The 20,116-nt window shown below is 53.4% G+C and overlaps 4 protein-coding genes across 6 annotated transcripts in view; all 4 read right to left on the bottom strand.

Annotated features, from left to right (window-relative positions):
- Positions 1 to 67: 67 nt before the first annotated feature.
- Dvl2 (dishevelled segment polarity protein 2) lies at positions 68 to 9,702 on the bottom strand. Its single transcript, XM_021175396.1, has 15 exons — positions 9,171 to 9,702; positions 5,285 to 5,354; positions 4,854 to 4,999; positions 4,609 to 4,718; positions 4,358 to 4,493; positions 4,143 to 4,233; positions 3,966 to 4,035; positions 3,741 to 3,880; positions 3,583 to 3,659; positions 2,640 to 2,707; positions 2,228 to 2,356; positions 2,020 to 2,151; positions 1,711 to 1,890; positions 1,189 to 1,407; positions 68 to 1,038 (listed from the first exon to the last, which is right to left on the bottom strand). The coding sequence occupies exons 1-15, from the start codon at positions 9,362 to 9,364 to the stop codon at positions 590 to 592; spliced, it is 2,211 nt and encodes a 736-aa protein (XP_021031055.1). The 5' UTR covers positions 9,365 to 9,702; the 3' UTR covers positions 68 to 589.
- Positions 9,703 to 10,383: 681 nt separating this feature from the next.
- On the bottom strand, positions 10,384 to 14,635 carry Phf23 (PHD finger protein 23). Of its 3 annotated transcripts, none has more exons than XM_021177990.1 (5): positions 14,350 to 14,635; positions 12,762 to 12,793; positions 12,552 to 12,644; positions 11,259 to 12,090; positions 10,384 to 11,153 (listed from the first exon to the last, which is right to left on the bottom strand). In XM_021177990.1, exons 1-5 carry the CDS (start codon positions 14,381 to 14,383, stop codon positions 10,939 to 10,941), a joined length of 1,206 nt encoding a protein of 401 aa, XP_021033649.1. In that variant the 5' UTR covers positions 14,384 to 14,635; the 3' UTR covers positions 10,384 to 10,938. The 3 variants fall into 3 exon arrangements, with proteins under 3 accessions (XP_021033649.1, XP_029340067.1, XP_021033650.1); XM_029484207.1 differs by having other exon boundaries at positions 11,259 to 11,889; XM_021177991.1 differs by lacking the exon at positions 14,350 to 14,635 and adding an exon at positions 13,333 to 13,461.
- Positions 14,636 to 15,432: 797 nt separating this feature from the next.
- On the bottom strand, positions 15,433 to 18,716 carry Gabarap (GABA type A receptor-associated protein). The gene is made up of 4 exons (XM_021176268.2): positions 18,289 to 18,716; positions 17,681 to 17,759; positions 17,424 to 17,542; positions 15,433 to 15,920 (listed from the first exon to the last, which is right to left on the bottom strand). The coding sequence occupies exons 1-4, from the start codon at positions 18,376 to 18,378 to the stop codon at positions 15,855 to 15,857; spliced, it is 354 nt and encodes a 117-aa protein (XP_021031927.1). The 5' UTR covers positions 18,379 to 18,716; the 3' UTR covers positions 15,433 to 15,854.
- Positions 18,717 to 19,488: 772 nt separating this feature from the next.
- The window catches only part of Ctdnep1 (CTD nuclear envelope phosphatase 1), a 9,362-nt gene continuing 8,734 nt past the window's right edge, over positions 19,489 to 20,116 (bottom strand). The window contains exon 7 of the mRNA XM_021175930.2: positions 19,489 to 20,112. Coding sequence (XP_021031589.1) covers positions 20,052 to 20,112 — 61 coding nt within the window. The 3' untranslated portion in view covers positions 19,489 to 20,051. The remainder of the gene's footprint in view (positions 20,113 to 20,116) is intronic.

Genomic DNA, 20,116 nt, shown 5'->3' with positions numbered 1-20,116 from the left:
CCACTGAATGTCACTGCTCCCTCCTCTCCATTGCCTGCCTCCCAAAGAAAGGAGCCAGAGGCTTGGGGAGTTGGCCTCTATTTGCTTTATTTGGTGTTTTGTACAAGTGACTAAAATAAATAGAGTAACAAAGGCAGCTACACAGTCCCCAATACACCACCAGCCTCCTTGGACTGCTGTCTGGGGTACCCAGCCCACACCTTCTTCTTCCCAGGGTACCACTGACCACCACCCACCCTCGACATGAGAGCTGACTAGGCACCTAGAGGTGGCGGTCATATTCTGGGGTTAGAAGGGATTCTCCATATAAAAGAGGAACTGTCTATTTAAAAAAATACTCCCCCCAAAGATAAGAAAGTCTATTTTAACCCCCCAAAAAGCTTATAAAAAATAAAGCTAAAAATAACCAAAGGTCCCCATCCACCCCCGAGGAAGGGGGGAAGGACCAGGCACTGCTGGTGAGAGTCACAGTGGCAAAAACGTTTTGGTAGGCACCAGCCGCCAGGCTGAGCCCAGGCACTATGGAGGGCACCAGGCTGAAACTTGCCAGGCCAAGGGCACAGACCCAATGTGGCCTCAAGATGGGTCCCTACATAACATCCACAAAAAACTCACTGGGGTTGCCCATGGCCATGTGGAAGCTCTGACGGCTAGCTGTCAGTTCTGGGGGCACGGAGCCCAGGTCTCTGACTGGAGGGGCACCAGGGGGCTGCACTGCTGTGGAGACAGGGGGTGGGGGTGGAGGCATCATAACTACCATCATGGGGTTATAAGGGAGAGCCATGCCAGATGGGGCTCCATAGGGATGGAGCCCGGGAAGAGCTCGGAGATTAGGAGGAGCGCCTGCCGAGCCCCTAGATGGAGGGGGGCCACCATCACCAGTCCCACCAGGCTCCCCACCCCGCCGAAGGCTGCCTCCCCGGCTGGAGAGTTCTGACTCACTGCCACTGCCGGACTTGGACTCAGGGGCCCGTTCCTCAGGCCTGCCTGTGCGCCCAGCCCCCCCATCGCTTCTTGTCGACCCACTGCTCCGGCTCCCTGTTGGAGAGGAGAGGTGACAAGGAAAATGAAGCTCTCAGCCCAGAGTCCTCAGGATCCCAGTCCCTGCTCTTGCCTCTCCTCCCCGCATCCGCTCTACTTGTGCCCACTTTCTCTGGCTGTACTGGTACGTGGGAGTGGGTCACTTACCCTCACTGTGCTGGCTGCTGGCACTGCCTCCACCATAGGTGTACGAAGAAAGCTCGTGGTAGGGTGGAGGCTGGGGGCTGTAGGGGTGTGGCGCTGGATACTGGTAGGAGAAGGTGGGCAGCAGGGGCCAGGGAGTAGCTCCAGGCAGAGGTGCCAGGGTATCCTGGTCTGAAGCCCCACTGGAACCGTCATTGTCATTCAGAGACAGGTTAACTAGGTCTGGGAAAAAATGGAAGAGAGGTCCCTGCTTTAGGAGGCCAGGATTCCGGAGAACAGAGAAACCTGAACCATTTCCCCAGAGCTCCCCACGAGACAAAAGCCAGAGCCCATGATGGCTTACAACAGAAAACTCTGCTGCTCCGGCAGAGAAACAGCCAGGGCTCTCACCAATAGCCCCAAAATGCTTTTGTGAGCCCCGTGCGGCACTCTTTCCCTTGGGGATGCAGCTCGGGTACCTCGCTTACTCAGCAGTACCCGGGCACACATCAGCCTGAGCTCCTACTGCCAGACCTGCTGACTTACAACTCTCACAGCCACCACTGAGGTCCCCGAAGACATAATAGCACTGCTCAGAGAAAGTAATCTTGTTGACGGTGTGCCGGATGAGTCCCGCCTTCAACAGCCCACTGGCGTACTTGCGGGCCTCCCGGCGCTCAGGAAAACCTTCCACATGATGATACAGCCAGTCTACCACATCGGAGCCTGGGATCCAGCACAGCAAACAGGTCAGACTCTCCTCCCAGCTCCTCCCCTCCCCTCCACCTTGTGTTGTGCCCAGCTTTGGCCTCCTCTCCCCCTTCCCATGCCACCTTGCTCAGGGCCTGGGAATACCTAGAAAGGCGTTTGGGATGGTGATCTTGAGCCACATGCGGTCCCGGACTTCGAGCCCAGACTCTGGGGCTGCCATGGCCTTGGTGACAGAGGCCATGTCCATGTGGACAGAGAGACCCCGGCCTTCACAGCCTGATAGGAGAGACCACGGAGAACTTACAAAAGGTCCCTCACACACCCAGGGAGGCGGGGAAGGGGAGAGACTCACCATCAGGCAGAGAGGAGCCAGATGTGATAGTGCTCATAGATGAGGAGCCGGGGTAAGCAGGGAAGGCGCCGGTCAGCGCAGCCGAGTGCGACACCCAGGCGGCTGGGTCAATGGGCTGGATGGGCTCATCTGGAACAAAAGTAATGTAAAACACCAAGATGATCACTGCTCAAGCCTAGAAAACTAGGCCTGTGTGTTCTAGAATTAACCCCCTCCCTTAGCCCTCTGAACACATTCCCTACAACTTCCGGCTTTTCTCGTCTCTTTTTGGGCTTGTTTGGTTGAGGCAGGATTTCACCCTGTAGCGCAGGCTGGCCTCATCTGTCTAGAGATCCTCCCACGTTCTTAACTTCCCAAGTGCCCACGTTCCCCAGATCTCCTAACTCCAGACCCCAGCCCCAGCATCACTCACTTCGAGGGAGGGTGAAGTAGGCCTGGGGAGACGGGTCCCAACACTTGGCCACGGTCAGCACGATGGGGCTGTGGGGAAGAGCAGAGCAGCTCAGGGGAGGGACGAGGCCTCAGGAAGCCCGAGGCCTGGCAGGAGGAGACTGAGGACAGAGAGGTGGGAAAGAAAAGAGCTCACATCACTGGGCTAGAGAGAGTGAGGGTGAAGGCCTCACAGTGCGTGTGACTCACAACACGGCTAAGTTCAAAACACTGCTGCGGGGAACAATGGAGAGCAGAGTGAATGTTCCCTTCACTCACAGCAAGCCTCACGGGGGTAACACCAAACCATCTTGTTCCAGGACTCAAGCATGAAAAACCATTAAAGGTTTTCTTGACCAAAGAAGCCAAACGGTAATTATCGTCAGTGAGGAGGGGGAGTGGCAAGGAGCACACAGTGGGTGGCCCCTTCTCAGGTGCTCACCCACATCTGCTTCATGCTCTAGTGTGGAGTGACATGCCAGGGAGATTTGCAATTTGGGGGTTTTGTTTTGTTCTGCTTTGTTTTGGAAGACGTAGTTGTTTATTTTATGTATCTGAGTACACTGTCACTCTCTTCAGACACACCAGAAGAGGGCATCAGATCTCATTACAGATGGTTGTGAGCCACCATGTGGTTGCTGGGAATTGAACTCAGGACCTCTGGAAGAGCAAACAGTGCTCTTAACTGCTGAGCCATCTCTACAGCCCTTGTTTTGTTTGGTTTTTGTTTTCTCACTATGTAGACCCGGATGGTCTGAAACTCACTCTGCAGACCAGGCTGCCTCACGCTCAGAGAGCCCAACTCTGCCTCGAGTTAACATGTTTAAAGGCATGCACCACCGTGCCTGGCCTCACGTCTTTATAAAAATTGCAAAACAAAGGTAAACAGGCTTAAGCCCAAGAGGCCTGGGGCCAGCCGCACTCACCCTGGCTTGTGCACGATGTCTCTCAGCACCCGAACAGCATCATCGTTGCTCATGTTCTCAAAGTTCATATCATTTACCTGAAGGGAAGGGGCGGTGTCACGGGCAGTGTGGGAGGGGCAGAGCTTCCACCCCAGCCAGCAGCCAGGCCGTCAGCGCACCTGCAAAAGCATGTCTCCAGGCTCGATCCGCCCGTCCGCAGCCACCGCGCCCCCTTTCATGATAGAGCCGATGTAGATGCCCCCGTCACCACGCTCATTACTTTGGCCCACAATGGAGATGCCCAGGAAGTTGTACTTCTCTGTGGAGGGGGCCATATGACTGAGCCCCAGAAACCCCAAGCCCCCCCTCTCTCCTTCCCTTCTCCCCATCAGGACCCTCCATACCCATGTTGAGTGTGACCGTGATGATGTTAAGAGACATTGTGGAATCGGTGACGCTGCTGAAGGATGAGGTCTGCAGCAGGGAGACATGAAAGGTATGAACTGCTCCCCGTCAACAGAGAGAGAAGCCACAAGCTCGTGTCTCAACCAGAGCCCACTTCATCCCAAAAGAACCCTCACCCTCTCCATGCGTGGCGGCCGCTGTTTCCTTCGCCTTCGGTGGCGCTTGAGGAGGCGGGAGGCACTGCTCTGCTCAGTGGAGCTGCTGAACCTGATAGCAATTGAGAAGCAGAGCATTTGGAGGTGGAAGTGGTCAGGGAGCCACATGAAACAAGAAGACTGGCTGGGGGGGAGGGGGAAGGAGAGGAAGGGGGGAAGGAAGTGTGCAGCCATACCTACTCATGGTGTCATCCTCATCCGAGTCTCCTAGGCTGGTACTCTCCAGCTCACTGGTCATGAGGGTGGAAGAGCTCTCGTACCCAGCCAGGTGGCGCTCCAGCCTTGAGGGGCCACCAGGCCTGTGGCCACCAGCTGTGTATAAACAAGAGGCTCAGGAGCCAGGCCTCCCATTCTTCATGCCCAGCATGCTAAGGCTTGCCCGTCTGCCCAGCTCAGTCTACCCTGCCTCCAGGGCCCGTCCCCTCACCGCCATGTTCACTGCTGTCTCTCCTCCTCGGTCGGTCTCGCCTCAGTGATACAACAGATTCGGTCTCTGTCTCAGGCTCTAGATTTTCATGGCTGCTGGATACATTAGGGCTACACAGGTAGAGAGAGTTTCCAACCAAAGTCAGTCGGACAGAGCACCGGAACCTCGGTCCCCCTCTCAAGGGGTCTAGACTGAATTCCCTCTTCGCTCCCCATCCCCTGGACTCAAGAATGTAAAGGACTCACTGGAAGGACGGAGGCCTTGAGTCCCCAATTCCACTGGTCCTTTCTGGTGGCAAAGGGGGTAACGGTGGAGGTGGAGGAACCAGTTCTGTCCGAGACTCATGGGCTGGGGGAGCCGCCTCAGGCTGGGAGGTATCTGACGACACAAGCTAAAAGAGAGCACGTGAGAAAACATGGCTCTGCTGGGGAGCGGCGTATGGGACGAAACTAAGGAAAAGGACCAGAAAAGAAGGAAGCAGGGTCCCTCCCGGAGACCTGGGCCAAGAGGCCAGAAAAAACAATCCAGTACAGGAGGCTACAGGAAGAGGAGGCTGAGGAGTGCTCACTGCATCCACATTAGAGAAGAGGGAAGCCAAGGCCACCCGCGACTGAGCAGGGGGGAGGCTGCAGAGACAGACTGAGGTTGGAAGCAGCTCAGTAATGAGTCCCCTTACCCAGGAGACAACCCTTCCATTGAAGCAAGGTAGGCGGGCATTGTCATCGGAGATCTCTTCCTTCACCACCCTGTGGAGAGAGCAGAGCGATTAGTAAGGTGCCAGGTATGATGGGGTACACCTTCAACTAACACTTGGGAGGCCGAGGCAGGAGGCACTCAGTGAGCCAGGGTGTCTCTCTCTCTCTCTCTCTCTCTCTCTCTCTCTCTCTCTCTCTCTCTCTCTCTCTCGCACACACACACACACACACACACACACACACACACACACACCCTAGATGGGCGGTGGTGGTGCATGCCTTTAATGCCAGCACTCTGGAAGCAGAGGCAGGCGATCTGAGTTTGAGGCCAGCCTAGCTTACAGAGAGAACCAGGACAGCCAGGGCTCCGCAAAGAAACCCCATCTAGGGGATGGGGGGGGGGGAGACAAACACAGGGGGTGGGGGAGTCACTCCCATTCCAAATCTCATTCTAAGTCTCTCCCCATCTCCATCCTGCCCAAGCATGGTGACTTGCTGCCCTGACTGCCGAGTCGTCTGCTTTTCCCCTAATGTATACATACAGGTCTGTGTGCATGGCTGTCACATGAGGGTATTTGCAGAGGAGAGTATTATCTCCCCTGGAGCTCGTTACAGGGAGTCAGGAGCCACTAGTGGGTGCTTAGTGGGTGCTAAGAACAGAACACAGTGGCATCCTCTAAGCCAACTGTCTAGACTTCTGCCTTTTTTTTTTTTCCAGCGGCGGCAGGGACGACCAGGCTGGCTTCAAACTCACAGAGATCTACCTAACTCTGCCTCTCCATCCTGGTATTAAAGGCATATGTCACCAAACTTGGCTATGCCACTCAGCCAGCATGCATCACCATGCCCAGCTCCTCTGCTTTCACAGTGAAGTAACTTGCTTTCATACACAAATAAATAAATAAAAATTCCAGACTCTCTCATTTACCCCACCACTAACTACCCCAACTCATCCTTAGAGGCACAAGGCCACTCCAAAGACTTCTTCCCATTTGATCCAAACCTCAAAGTACCACTCCAAAGTCCCTTTGGGACAGTTCCCAACAACTGCTCCAAATATCTAATTTAAGAGCCTGGCTGGCCGCCTAACCATCTCTGTCCTACACATCTGTCCCATAAAAGCCTCTGGTCCTCATGGAACCTGCTGCCTTTGAGTTCTCTCTAATTCACAAGCAGAGACCACCCAAATGTGTGGCTCTTCTGGGCAAAAAAAATCACCCTTACATGCAACAATAATGCTCCACGTGTGGAACGCTCCCACAGAGCAAGGAAGCTGGGCTTCCCAATTCCAGGCTACCTCACCTCACTAAGCAATCTGCTCAGCCTGAAAAATCCCAAAGTCCAGCCTGCCACAGGTTCCTGTAGTGGACTAGACCTGTTCCTTCCTTCCTTCTCATACCCACAAGAAATCATTAGTACCTATTCGATTCAACACGTGTCCTGGGTGTGCGGCACAAGCCCTCACTTTTGTAAGCAAATCCATGTCGACAAACTATGAACCACACGCCGTTCTTTCGCACACATAACACCCTCACCCTCAAATCAGAACTTCTTCGGGGTGGGGATGGGGGCTAGAGAATTGGCTCAGTGGTTCAGAACACTCGTTCTTGTGCAAGACCCAGGTTAAGTTCCCAGAATCCACCTAGTGGCTCACAACTATCCATAGTTCGAGTCCCAAGGGATCTGACTTGTCTCAGCCAAGCTTTCCAGGCACCGAGCAGGCACACCGTGCGCACAGATATGTCTGTGTGATTAGCTCTAGCCTAAAGTACTCTGGGGGCTTGGGGATAGGCCTCATGAATACATTTGCTATCAAGGCGGCACACGAGCTACTCAACATAATCCAATTCTTCCCACCAGAACCCTCCTGACCTGGCCCAGTCTCCTCCAAAGCAAGCAGTTCTGTATCGTGTAATGCAGTCTATGAACTAGTTAGCCTCCACACTACATGAAAATTACCAGTCACCAAGAATGTACCATGTGCTATGCACCGAAATTAAGCATTTTACACTATGATTATCACCATGCCACAGATGAAGAAATCAAAGCACAAAAGCTAAATAAATTGCCCAAAATTATAATGCAAAAAAAAACAACCTTGGTATAAACCCAAAACCAACTCCCTAGGCAGCATCACCTTCAACAACTGTTAACAAGGGTCCGGGCTGTTCAGGGAGCTGAGGGGGATGTGCTCCTACCACAGGGACTTTCACAGGTAAGAAGTCTCTCCCCAACCCAGGTGGTAGGTCACCTTTCTGTCCCCAGGACCCTGCTATCCTTGCTTGTCAACTCAGGACATCATAGCCTAACACAGTCTGAGCTTGGGGACACAGAAGGCTCAGTCCCAATCGCTACAACAACAAGAGACTGCCTTAAATTACAGTCCCAGTCCAGCACAGGGTCACCCAGCATGTCACAAATCACCCCAGAACTCCATAGCCCTCAGCGTCCCCACACAAGCAGCCCTCTGCACCATACTGATTACAATACCCCATTCTGCTGGGATGTAGCAGTACCACTACCCCATTTGTTCCCACTTGTCCCTGTCTTGTAACGTAAAAAGCCCAGGTCTGGGCCAGGCATACTGGCTGCCACACGTTATCTAGTTCCAGCACTATGGATGCAGGTGTAGAGGCAGGGCTGCTCCAAGTTCAAGGCAAGCCTGTTCTATATTGTGTTCTAGGTAGCTTCAGTAACAGAAGAAAGTTCTGGCTCAGCAGCAGACTGACTGGCTCTGGAGAAGACTGGAGTTCAAGTCCCAGCACACACATAGTGGCTGGCAGATGCTAACTCCAGTTCTAGGAGATCCCATGCCATCTACTGGATTCGGTGGGCACTGCATGCTTGTGGTACACACTATGTATGCATGCAGAACACCCAAACACATAAAGTAGCTTTTGTTTGTTTTATGACAAGGTTTCTCTGTGCAGCCCTAGCTGTCCTGGCACTGGCTCTGTAGACCAGGCTGGCCTTGAACTCAGAAAACTGCCTGCCTCTGTCTCCCAAGTGCTCAGATTAAAGATGTGCACCACCACTGCCCTCCACATAAAATATCTTAAAAAAAAAAAAAAAAGCAAAAAATCCCCCAACTCTCCTCAGCCCCCAGGGGGAACGGGGGAGAGGAGGTTCTGGCCCTAAGAGTAAATAAGAACTCAGAAGAGTTCAGAATGGTACATGCTTTGCCAGGAAAAAACAGCCTAATATATCCCAATAGAGCTCGCTGCAATATTACTGACTGTACCATCCCAAAATAATACTATGGAACCTGATTAATAAGCCAGAATAGCCTAATTGTCTCACTATAGCCCGGTCTACATAAAAACACTGCATGCCCAGCATATTGGCTCACACCTGTTTATTCCAGCTCGGGGGGGGGGGGGGCGCTAAGGCAGGAACTCCATGGGTTCGAAGCCAGCCTAGGATACAAGGAATAAAGCCCTACCTCAAAACAAAAAGAACAAATCAAAACAGGCAAACAAAATTACTATCTCTATATAACTCGCGTGCAGACGTCTGAGAGCGAGCATCCTAGCTTACCAAAAGATAGATGGCTCTAATCTCCGCACAGCCTAGCATATCCTCAAGCATCACTTCTTTGCCTTTTAGCTAAAATCATGGAGAGAGAATGGCCAAACAAACCAGTGTTCCCCATTTCTCCAACCTAATTTTCTCGCCATCCAGCCCGTTCTTCTATGTGTCCAAATATAACCTTGTCCGTCTTGGGATGGGCTTTCTACCTTAGCACAGTACAATATGCTATGCTCCACTACAGGCCAGAAACAGTCCAAGGTAGACCGGTCTCCCTCAATATCGCCCAATCCACTCTAGCATACCCACCGTCCTTCCCAGTCTAGGCCTCGCGCTTACCCAAAATCCTGATCCATAGACTTGAAAAAGTACTTGGCGCCCGCGGGCCGCTGCAAAACGCTCTTGAAATCGCCGAGCGTGATGCGCTCCGCCGGGACAGGGATCTTCACTAGGTAAGGAGTCTCTTCTTCATCCAGATGGTAAATCACCTTCGTCTCGCCTACACCACCGCCCCCCGCGCTGCTGCCCGCCATGGTTTCGCTCGCGCGCTCCCGGGCTCAGCCGCCCACCCAACAGGACTAAGCGCCCCCGCCGCGCCTGCGCACACCCGCAAACTGACGCGCTAGCGCCAACAGCGCAGGGCCAGTGCGGAAGACGTGCCCAAGGAGGATGGCCGGGTCCAGCGGGCTGGTCGGGAAGAGCCGTGTGGCGAGACTCAAAACCTAGACCACACAGTCGAGGGCCACTAGCTCCACGGACGTCGCGAGCAGCACCGAGGTCCCCGCCCACCTCTCCCCATGCCACGTGACCCAAGCCCGCCCACTTTGCGCAGCCGACTGTCCTTCACGTGACTTCGTTGAGTCACGTTACTACAAGCTCCACCTAGACACTCACGTGACCACTGCCTTGAGCAACGGTCTTCAGCCCTAAACACTCCGCCCCCAAACGTGTACAACCCGCCCCCCCCCCCTCCAAGTACCTTAGCAAGCTTCTACTCTTGGAATGCTGGCAACTGGCCCCCACTTTGCCTTACCCATCTGAGGCTCAAGGCAACTCAATAGCAACTATTAGAGGGGCGGGGGTATGGGCTGATGAGTGAGAATTGTAACTTGGGGCCCTTAGGGCAGTACTCCTAGACTGTACTTGGGATGAGAAAGCCGAAAGCTAGTCTTCAGAGATTTGGAGGGAGGTAATGAGGGGCATCAGACAGTGCCCAAGCCAGATTTGGCCCCTAAATTTCCCATCTCCACCTCCCAAATTGTGGTATTACAGCCCTGGACTTAAAAGTAGCCTTCAGGGGATGGTGAGATGGCTCAGTGGGTAAGAGCACCCGACTGCTCTTCCAAAGGTCCGGAGTTCAAATCCCAGCAACCACATGGTGGCTCACAACCATCTGTAACGAGGTCTGACTCCCTCTTCTGGAGTGTCTGAAGACAGCTACAGTGTACTTACATATAATAAATAAAAAAAAAAGTGGCCTTCAGCCCCAACTCCACCCAAGACTTCCGCCAGGTTTCCCAAAGATCCCCTCCCCAAATAGGACAAGGAGGGCTGTAAAACACAAGAGCCCACTCTGCTTTATTTACAACACGCAGCCGGCTGCTCGGACAGACGGCGAACAGTATTAAAAACGAGGTGAGTGCTAATTGACACCTTTTTCTTTCCTTCCTCACTCCACAGGCTTTGGTGCTCCACCTCTGAGCAACCTCGCTCAAATGAGGGAACCCAAAATTAAAAATACATCCGGTGTAGAAGAAAGTAAACGGGAGAGAGAAGAAACATGAGGGAGTGCTGTATTTACACTACAGTTTTATAGACAACTATCCCATTACATCCCAGTTTGAGCCCTGGACCTGGAAGTGAAAAGGGTGCAGGGTTGACTGGACAGAGATTTTGTCCACAGATCCAGCCTCCCCGACCCAACTGTAATGGGGTCAATTTCAAGTCCATGGAGCAGGAAGGACAGAGTAGAAGACACTCATTTCCAAATACGTCTCCCTTGGGAATTGTGGCCCTCAAGTGGGGACAGCCTCCTCACCCCAAGGGAAGGCTGGGGACCCTGAGGCTCAGTTCCCAAGTAATGTCACAAGTTCTAGCCTTAGTGATGTCAGGGTTCTCCAGATTTGGGGAGACCCCCTAACCGCCGGGCCTCTGGCCGAAGTTCCTTGCATTTCTGGCAATAAAAGAAGTCGGGAACATTGGTCTTCTTAATCTTAGCACAGGAGAGGTGGATCCACGTCCCACAGAGGCTGCACTCGATCATGGGCCGCCCAGCAAAGGGCTTTCTGCAGTAACACGTGATCAGATCCCAGGAGTCGTCACCTGGAAAAGACAAAGCTCTTCAGTGTTCTGCTTCAAGGCATTAACTCCTAAGAGCCCCCAAAGCTATCACCTCGGCTCCCCACCCCAGGCAGCCCAACTTCTCACCTGATTCTACCATGATGTCCTCATCCATGACCCGCATCTCGCCTTCACTGGAGCTAGCATCTCCATCTTGGCTTGTTTCTGTGCTGCCCACATCCTTGCCTTCACTGTCAGTAGGGGGAGCACCTTCAGAGTGCACTGTAACAGGGGGCCTGGGGGCCTCAGGGGGTGTTGGGAGCACAGGGGCTGTGACTCCGCCCCCCACCGTCATCTCTTCCTCATCATCTTCATCTTCTTCCTCTTCCTCCTCCTCTTCAGAGTCTGTATCACTGGGAGGAGCCCTAGGAGGGCCGGGAGGTGGGAGTCTATCTCCCCGATCTGCCTTTTTCAACTTCCGCTTCTTGCTCTTCTTGATTCGAGACCGCTTTTCCCCATCCCCAGGAGCCGGTCGAGGTCTCCGAAGCACCCCAAAGCCAGCCCCACCTCCTGGTCCCAACTTTCTATTCTTTCGGTCCTTCTTTCGAGGCTGGGAGAGGTCCCCCTGGGACAGCGGCACTGGGGCAAGAGCAGCAGGGGGCCGGGAGGTATGCGTCAACGATGTGGGAGAGAGTGGAGATGCCACTTTGGGCCCATCCAGATCAAAAAGAGAGTCCTTGAGCTTCATCTTCTCAAGCAGAGTAGCACTGTCAGGGGCCTGCAGACGAGAAAAAGTGGACCTTGGGGGTCCTGGCTGGGTAGGACCTGCTTGAACTGCCCTTCTCTTTGATGACTTTGCTTTCTTAACAAAAGTCTGGATAGTTCGGAGGTCCGACGGGGCCGAGTCCCAGCCATCACTGTCTGCTGCACTCTCACCTCGCAATGGAGAGCTAGAGCCAGAGGCTGGCCAATCGCTTTCCTTAAAAGGAGGAAGAGACTAGGGTCAGCCAGAGTCTAGTGACAGCTCAGCCCTGCCACATGTCCAGCATAAAAACCAGGAACTAGACGTATCCCTACCCCAAATCTGATGTGCACTCTATAACCTACCTTCCTCACAGCCCTCAGGGGACCTTTAGAACACAGAAGCCACAGCTGTTACTTCCAGAACTGTTTCAGTATCTCATTTGCTAGGACACTCATCTCCCTACAGCTTACCTGGAAACACTTTTCTGTTAACAGCCACTCAAAACCATTAAAAAGTCTTGAGCAACACTCCAAATTTTTGTTTCTGCCGTTCATTGCCGTTATTCCATCCCTCCAAGCCAGCTCTCCCACCACAGCCCTAAGGGCTTCCGGTTTTCTTAGTCTTGCATATTACAGTAGGTTCTTCCTATAAAGGAATTCACTGTGCCTCACCTCAGCTACTTTTCCGTTCCTTACCTCTTTGCTAGGGGGGATGTAACCAGCATAGGCCAAGACAAAACTGCAGAATTTGTTAAAATCCTCAATGGTTCTCCGCCTTTTCTCCGGTGGCTAAATGGAAAGACAAAACACGATCGTATGGAAGCCAGGCACGACTGTTAAAGGAGCCCTTCCCCAAAACACAGCCCCCTAAATTGTCACTCAGTGTACTGGTATGGGACAGCTCACCTGAGTCTCTGGTTTAAGAGTCGGAGGCGGATCTGTGAAATCAATAAAAGCTGAGTCAAGGCACTAGAAAAGAGTCCGTGTAAAATCCTACCTCTAAACCTCGGAGTTCCCGACCTAATCCCCATCCACGGTGAGGTCGCCTGGCCCAGCCAGCCACAGCCCCCAGCTGTGCCGGACCCGCCCCTGCTCCCCCTTCCGCCCCAAGGGGCGGAGCCTGGGCGCGGCGCCCTCCCCGGCCTCGCTATAGCGCTCCCCTTCCCCCACCCCGAGGCCCGGCGCCCCGCCCCCTCCCAGCCTCTCCAGTCAACTCGGCTCTCTTGGCGCCCCACCCCGCCATACCGCTCCCGGGGCGAGACCAGGCCACCGCCCGCCCCCGTCCTTCACACGCGCCCGGAGCCCAGAGTTCCCAGCCGGCCGCGCTCCACTGCCCTGGGCCCTCCGAGACCGCACACGCCGCCTGCCCGCCCCCAGGGTCCAGGATGACCACGCTGAACTGCTCCCCGCCCTCCGGGCCCCTTCGACTCGAAACACGAGGCCGGGCGCGCCCCTCACCCCCACCCCAAACACACACAGGCTCACACTCCCCAACGCTACTTCGCGTCCGGGACGGGCGAAGAGCTGCAGCCCGGAGCCAGCCCCTCCGGCCCCCCCACCCCACCCCGCGGCCGCGCTCCCCACAATTTCGCTGTCCCTCCGCCCCCATCCGGGGCTTTAGCCCCTCCCTCCCCGTCTCGAGCTCTTCGGGCTCCCCGCCGGGCCCCCGGGCCCAGTTCCGAGCTTCTCCGGCCGCCCCCCTCCCGCCCCCGGACTCAGCGAGTCCCTTAGGCTACGGACCCCTAAAGTCTAGCCCCCGGTCACCCTCCAGCCGCTCCACAGAAGGCCCCCTGACGACGACGCTGTCCCCCAATACACACTCCACAACTCGGAAGCTCTTTGCCCCGGCCGACCAACCCCCCACCCGCGCAAGTTGCCGGTCTTAACCCCCCCACACACACCTCGCCCCGCCGCCCCTACAAGTACCGGGCTCGCCTCGCTTCCCAGTTCTCCGGCCCCACAACTGCCCCTCGGTATCGGGCTCTCTACCGGAGACAATACCCAGACCCTCTCCCCACTCCACAACTACCTGCCCACCCCTCTAACAATCACCAAGCTAGCTCTGGCGGCAACTACGAGGTGCTCAAGTGCCACCGCCACCAACTCCCCCACCTCGGCCAACTACCGGGCCCCTCACTCAATCCTCTTCGTGCTCCCTCAACTACTCTACGGAGGGCAAGCAGCTTCCCCCAGCCTCTGTCTCAGAGCTCCAAGCAGTCCGAGGCCTTTTCAGCCCTTAGTTCCCGAAGCTGGGTCTCCGGCGCTCAGACCCCGCACCGCCACTCTCCACGCTGTGCCTGATGTCTAACTATCCCGACCCAGTCTCCCGCTCCTCTTTCTCCAAGCTATCTCAACTCATCGCCCTTCCACCTCAAGAGCCAGGGCCCCGACCCCCTTTCCCGCACTCCTCCGCTGGGTGCCGGGGCTCGACCTCCAACTTTGCCCATTGAATCCTCACCCCGCTCCCTGTCCTCTGTGCCTATGGAGTGCTTACCTTCGGGACTGGGCTCCGCCATGGCTTCCAGCATCGCCCCCTCCCCTCCACCCGGTCCGGCGACCCCCTCCTCGAAGCCGGGATTCCCGGTGCTGCCTTGGGTGCTCCGTGTTTCTACCGCCTCGCTCCACCGAAGTGTCCGCCTTGGCGCGGTTGAGACTCCAGTCCGCTACCGCCACCTCCCTCCACCACAGCCTCCCGCACTCCCGGACCGGGCCCCCTCCCCCCGCACCGCCGGCCGCCTGCTCCCTCCTCCTCCTCCTCTCTCCTCCCTCCCTTCTGCCCCTCCCCGCCCGCACTGTCGCGCAGTGCACCAAGGGATTTGTAGTCTGTGCAGGGGCAGCGGAAAGGGGTATGCAAGATCCTCCGGAACTTCAGTTCCCAGGAAGCCAAGGATTGGCGCAGGCGCAATAAACAACTTCCCCCCACTACCAGGGGAGTGGCGGGGAGATACGCAACGGGGAGCGGGAAGAAGAGCGGAAGAGTGCACATTGACTCCCGGGAAGTGTAGGCTGGGCGGGACCAAGAAAGTAGACGAAGAAGGGATTATAACTCTCGGCCACCATACTGCCTCACTTTGTACCTTCTTTTTACCCTCAGGGAACCGCCCCACTTCCGGCCAAAAGAAGAAATGGATGCTGGGAGATGAAGTTCTCCTAGTAATAATGGCACCTTCTAGTATTTGCCCTCTCTCAAATTCTACTTTACAGAATCCCATACCCTGGCACAACCTCTGCCAGTGGCAGCATTAAAAAACAGTCCTTTTACCACCTCCCTAACATGAACATATCTTCTTTAGTGTAAAGTAACATCTGGATATTCTTACTTAAAAATGGTACTTTCAAACTTTCTCCATACCACCCCACACTATCAACCACCACCTCTCTGTTTACATCGCACCCCAATACACACATAAATAAAATGGAAGTTTCATGAGATAATGTTCACATTATTCCACTCACTAAAAAACAGGAAATTATCAACATCAACAACCCGTTTCTTTTTCTCTGATCTATACCTCAATCCTTCTCCTTTCCCACTCCTCAAAAAACAAAAAACCAGGAGGTGGAATGACACAGGCAATTCAGCTCGGTGGTTTCCTTTTTATTGATGTGCCTCCTACCTCCCCCATCCAATGTCAATCCCTTCCACCTACCCCCCAAAAAGAAGATAGTGAAAGGAAGGGACTATTGGGGTTCTGAGCCCAATGGGCAGTTAGAAAGGGAATAGAAACCAAAACAATCATCGGATGTGACAGAGATCGACAATCAAGAAGTCTAAATCAGAGTGGGAATGGAGGGTAACCAAGGGGGGAGAGAGATGTACAGAGGCTGTATCTACCATTACCCCTCCTGCTGAGAGGGACTGGAGAGACAGCCTCAAACATTAAGTGCAGGTCCTGAAGAAAGGAGNTGGTGTTTGAGCCTGAAGGAGGAACTGGATGTCAAGGAAGGAGCGCCACCTCTCTTCATAGAATGGAACCCCCCACCTCAGGTACAGCAGCTTCACAGACCGTAGACGCTTTCATCACTGTAGGCAATGTATAGAAAGAAGTCTTCTTCATGGTGTTCCTGAAGTAAGTGCAAAAAGGGGGGGTGGGGGTAAGGAAACTCGTTACTCAAACCATTTACCACCAATACATTCCTCAAGAATCACTTTAAGCATTCATTGCCTGGGAATTTCAGATGCAGGAAAGGACCGAAAGTTAAAGGCTCCCAAGGCAGCTTAAGAACCTGACTCAAAATAGATCTGAAGATACAGATCATCTGTAAGCAATAGGAGGCACTAAACGTGGTCCCTAGTACAGAAGGAATAAAAGAAAAGAAATCATTCCTATTTTATCTCTCTCCTGTAGGAAAGGCTGACTTGGACTGGGTGGTAGTGGTGCACACCTTCAATCCCAATGCTCTGGAGGCAGAGACAGGCAGAACTCTGTGAGTTAGAAACTAGCCTGGTCTACAGAGTGAGCTCCAGGACAGCCAGGGTTGTTACACAGAAAGACTCTGTCTCAAAAAAAACCAAACCAAACCAACCAAACAAAAACAAAAACAAAAACAAGCCGGGCGTGGAAGCGCACGCCTTTAATCCCAGCACTTGGGAGGCAGAGACAGGCAGATTTCTGAGTTCAAGGCCAGCCTGGTCTACAAAGTGAGTGCCAGGACAGCCAGGGCTTTACATAGAAACCGTCTCAAAAGAAAAAAAAAAAAAAAGAAAGAAAGAAAGAAAGAAAGAGGCTGACCTCAAACTCACTACACTATGTAGTCAATGACTTCCAACTTGATACTGCTGCCTCAAGCCTCTACCTTCCTCTCCTCCCACAGTGCTGGGACTGAAGCTGTGCATGATCATGACCGACGTCCAGTGGTTTTGAGGGTTTTTAATTTAGGGGGGTTTGTTTTTGATTGATTTATTTTTATTTATCTATTTTTTTTTTTTGAGACAGGGTCTCACTACTAATCACTACTAAGTGTCTCTGACTAATCAGGATAGACTCAAACTCAAAGAGACCCACCAGCCTCTGACTCCTGGATGACCAGATTAAAACTGTATGCAGAAACAGCTGTGCTTTGGATTTAAAGGACCAAAGGTATGTGTCACCATTCAGGAAGGGGACTTATAACAACTCTAATACCAGCACTCAAGAGGCATAAGCAGGAAGCTCTCGGAGTCTGAGGTCAGCCTGGTCTGTGTGTCAAGTTTAGGGCAGTGGTGGGGCACACCTTTTGTTAAGCCCAGCCCTAGGAAGGCAGAAACAAGTTGGTCTCTAGGAGTTTAGAGGCCAGCCTGGTCTACAGAGGGGATTCCAGAGCAGCCAGGATTACACAGAGAAGCCCTGTCTCCTAAAGAAAAAGAACAGAAAGTAACAACAACAACAACCACTCCTCAAACTCAATCTATTCTTTGACATCTGGGACTCTTGGAGGAGGGAGAGACTCACTTAGGTAGTAAGAGTCCCAGTCTGAACAACTCCACCAGTTCATACTCCTCCCTACTCCCACCGCTAGTAAGATCCCACGGCAGGGCTATATTGACATTTTAAAGTTAGCCAGCCCGTTCCTTCCAAGGTACTGTACCTGGTACAGCTGACCCATCGTGGCACTGGTGGGTGGAATGACATTGTTGACAAAGAAAAACAAGGCATCTTCAGCACGGAGATGAATTCGCTTCCGGATCAAGAAGTAGAATTGACCAACTGCCAAAAACAGGAGATGCAAGGAAGTCACAGAGGTGGTAGGCGCCTCCAGAGAACAGCTGCCAGGTGAAGCCTCCTCCCACAGAGTTGGCAGGCCCACCCACAAACAGAAACGTGCACCGCGGGTCAAGCCCTCACCTGTAAGATCAGAAGGCACCAGGTATTTCTTTTTGTCCAGGTCTCCTATCCGAGCTTTGGGGGCTTTTTCCACTATCACCTGATAAAAGGAAGGTAAGAATGAGAAAAATGAATGTGCAGCTATATCGATGAAGAACTCAACATACAATGTTCCCTTTTACTGAAACCTATTGGAACCTCATTTCTCAAGAGTTATCCTTATATACATGGTACACACAGCATTAGGTCCAAAGCTCCTGGCCTCACTCTTATCTAAATATTGAGAACTGATCCTAGAACGGCGCATCACAATAACTATTTTCACCAGAGAATACAGGATGACTTGTTGAGGTCAAAAATCTACCTTAAATCTAGCTAGTTGGGAGGATGGCCATGGAAACTCTGGGTTGTCAAGCTCACTAAGGCCTCCATTCTGAGAAATACTCTGATCTCTCTCCTGTCCACATCTTAGTCCCAGCTCTACTTCAGGTGAGAGACCTCTGGTACCAGAGACAACAGAGTTCTAACCCCACGACAGACAGAGCCCGACCTCAGCTTTCCCAGACTCAAGCATAGCCTGTGGCGACAGCGTCAGCGACGCTAGCCTGGGCCCTGACTACTGTCCTTACCGGGACCCGGTCTGGGTATTTCTTTCGGATTTTCTCGCCCTCAGAGCGGCGCTTCTCGAACGGATGCTCCTCTTTGTACACGAACTTCATTCTCCCGAGAACCGGGCTGGACCGAGCTGGGCTGAGGGAACCCAGGGGGGGGGCCGGGACAGGGGGCGGCGGCGGAGGCGGCTTCGACGAACAGACTCAGCGGAGCGATCCACGAATTTGCGCCACTTCCCTATTCACCAACCCCGCCCCCGACCATCGAACCGGCCCCGCCTGCTGATATACGCCACTAGCTCAGCTTGCTGGCGCAACCCGCAGCCTGGTCCTCTTACGCCTTCAGCGTAACTGCTTTGGAATCAATTTGTGGGTTACGCATATGACATCGCAGATAAGGTTGCTGTTGTTTCGAGTGAACTGAAAAACCCTTCCCCACAGTACTAAGTTGAGGATGAAACTAGTACCACAGTGGCAATCATGAGATTTAGTTCTGCAGTTCTCGGAAATTACGTTGGGGAAAGGCAGACAATTACAAGTCTAGGTATTCATGAGACGTGTTGCTACGCTGAAGGTGGCCGTTGACACCAAAACAAAGTAGTACCCAAGCTGTGGATATGGACACCATAAGACAGAAAGGAAAAAGGTTTGCAGACACCCAGGGAATGCTCAAGGCTCAGGCTTATGTGGACCAATAGAAACTGCAAAAGCCTCAAAGATAAGGACTACACCAGAGCGGAGGAACACATTTCGGAGTGTAGATAAAATCATGTGACCTCAGAAAAGGGCGGAGAATCACGTGGCGGTGCCGAAAAGTAGTCCCGGCTCTGGAGAGGAGGTGCCAGGAAAGAGGGTTCCGCCCCGAGTTACTGCTGGAGTGCCAACAGCTAGTAGGCAGCGCCCTCTTAGCCTGTCCACGTCAACTTCCCAGACAAGCCCAGCCTTTCTCCAGCCGTATGCCCTTCCAGGGTTCTAGAGTTTTCCCTCTTTAGCCTTCTATATCCTACTTTAACGTTGCTCCTCCACTGTCCATCAGGGACTCCACCCAGTCAGTGGGGCTTTTCCTTCCGAACACTAAACATAAGCTACTTTATCCCTGTGCTAAATCCCACTTCCCCCAACTCCAAACAGCATCTTCCCCCTCTGCTTCAAGGACAGAGCAGATGTCAACAAAGTTCCCTCCATTTCCAAAAACATCAGAGAAGGGTCTAGGGCAGCTTTGGTTTCAAAGTTATAATGCATGGTTTAAAAGAGGAAAGAAGAAAGGAGCCGATTACAGGTATGGGGGATTGGGGAAAGAAAAAAAATGAGGAAAAGTAAGGGGGGGACAAGTCTGAGGAGGATCCAGTGGCCCGAAACCCCAGTCCCCACCCACAGCCCAGCCCTTGGAGCAGGAGTGAAGAATTAGATCAGTTTTGTATAAGAGTTTTTAAAAAAATCAAATCACAACAAAGTTGAATTGGCTTCTTTTGAGCCTCTGGGATATGTCTGTCACTCTGGCCAGTCCTGCCTCTTCACCAGACTGTTTCGGCTCCTCTAGGCCTTCGCCTGTCCCAGTCTGGCATTTCCACGGAGTGTGAACCCAGAGTGAGGCTGCTTCACGGTCTGGCCCATGTGTCCATCCAGACTCCATAGTGGAGTGTAGGGCTCCCAGGGCAGAGGGGTGGGAGGGGCAGACTCTGCCCAGGCAGTCCTCACATTGGACAGGGCAACAGACGGCGTCCCAAGAACTCTCCCTCCCTTTCCCCTCCACCCCAAGTCAGGTGGAGGGGGAGCAGCTGTCACCAGAGCCTATGTTGGTGAAGGTTTCGGCTCAGCACCGATCGGACATCAGCAGTGAACCTGA

Source organism: Mus caroli, chromosome 11 (genome assembly GCF_900094665.2).
Source record: "Mus caroli chromosome 11, CAROLI_EIJ_v1.1, whole genome shotgun sequence".
Classification (NCBI taxonomy): domain Eukaryota; kingdom Metazoa; phylum Chordata; class Mammalia; order Rodentia; family Muridae; genus Mus; species Mus caroli.
This window is presented reverse-complemented; position numbering and strand designations above follow the sequence as displayed.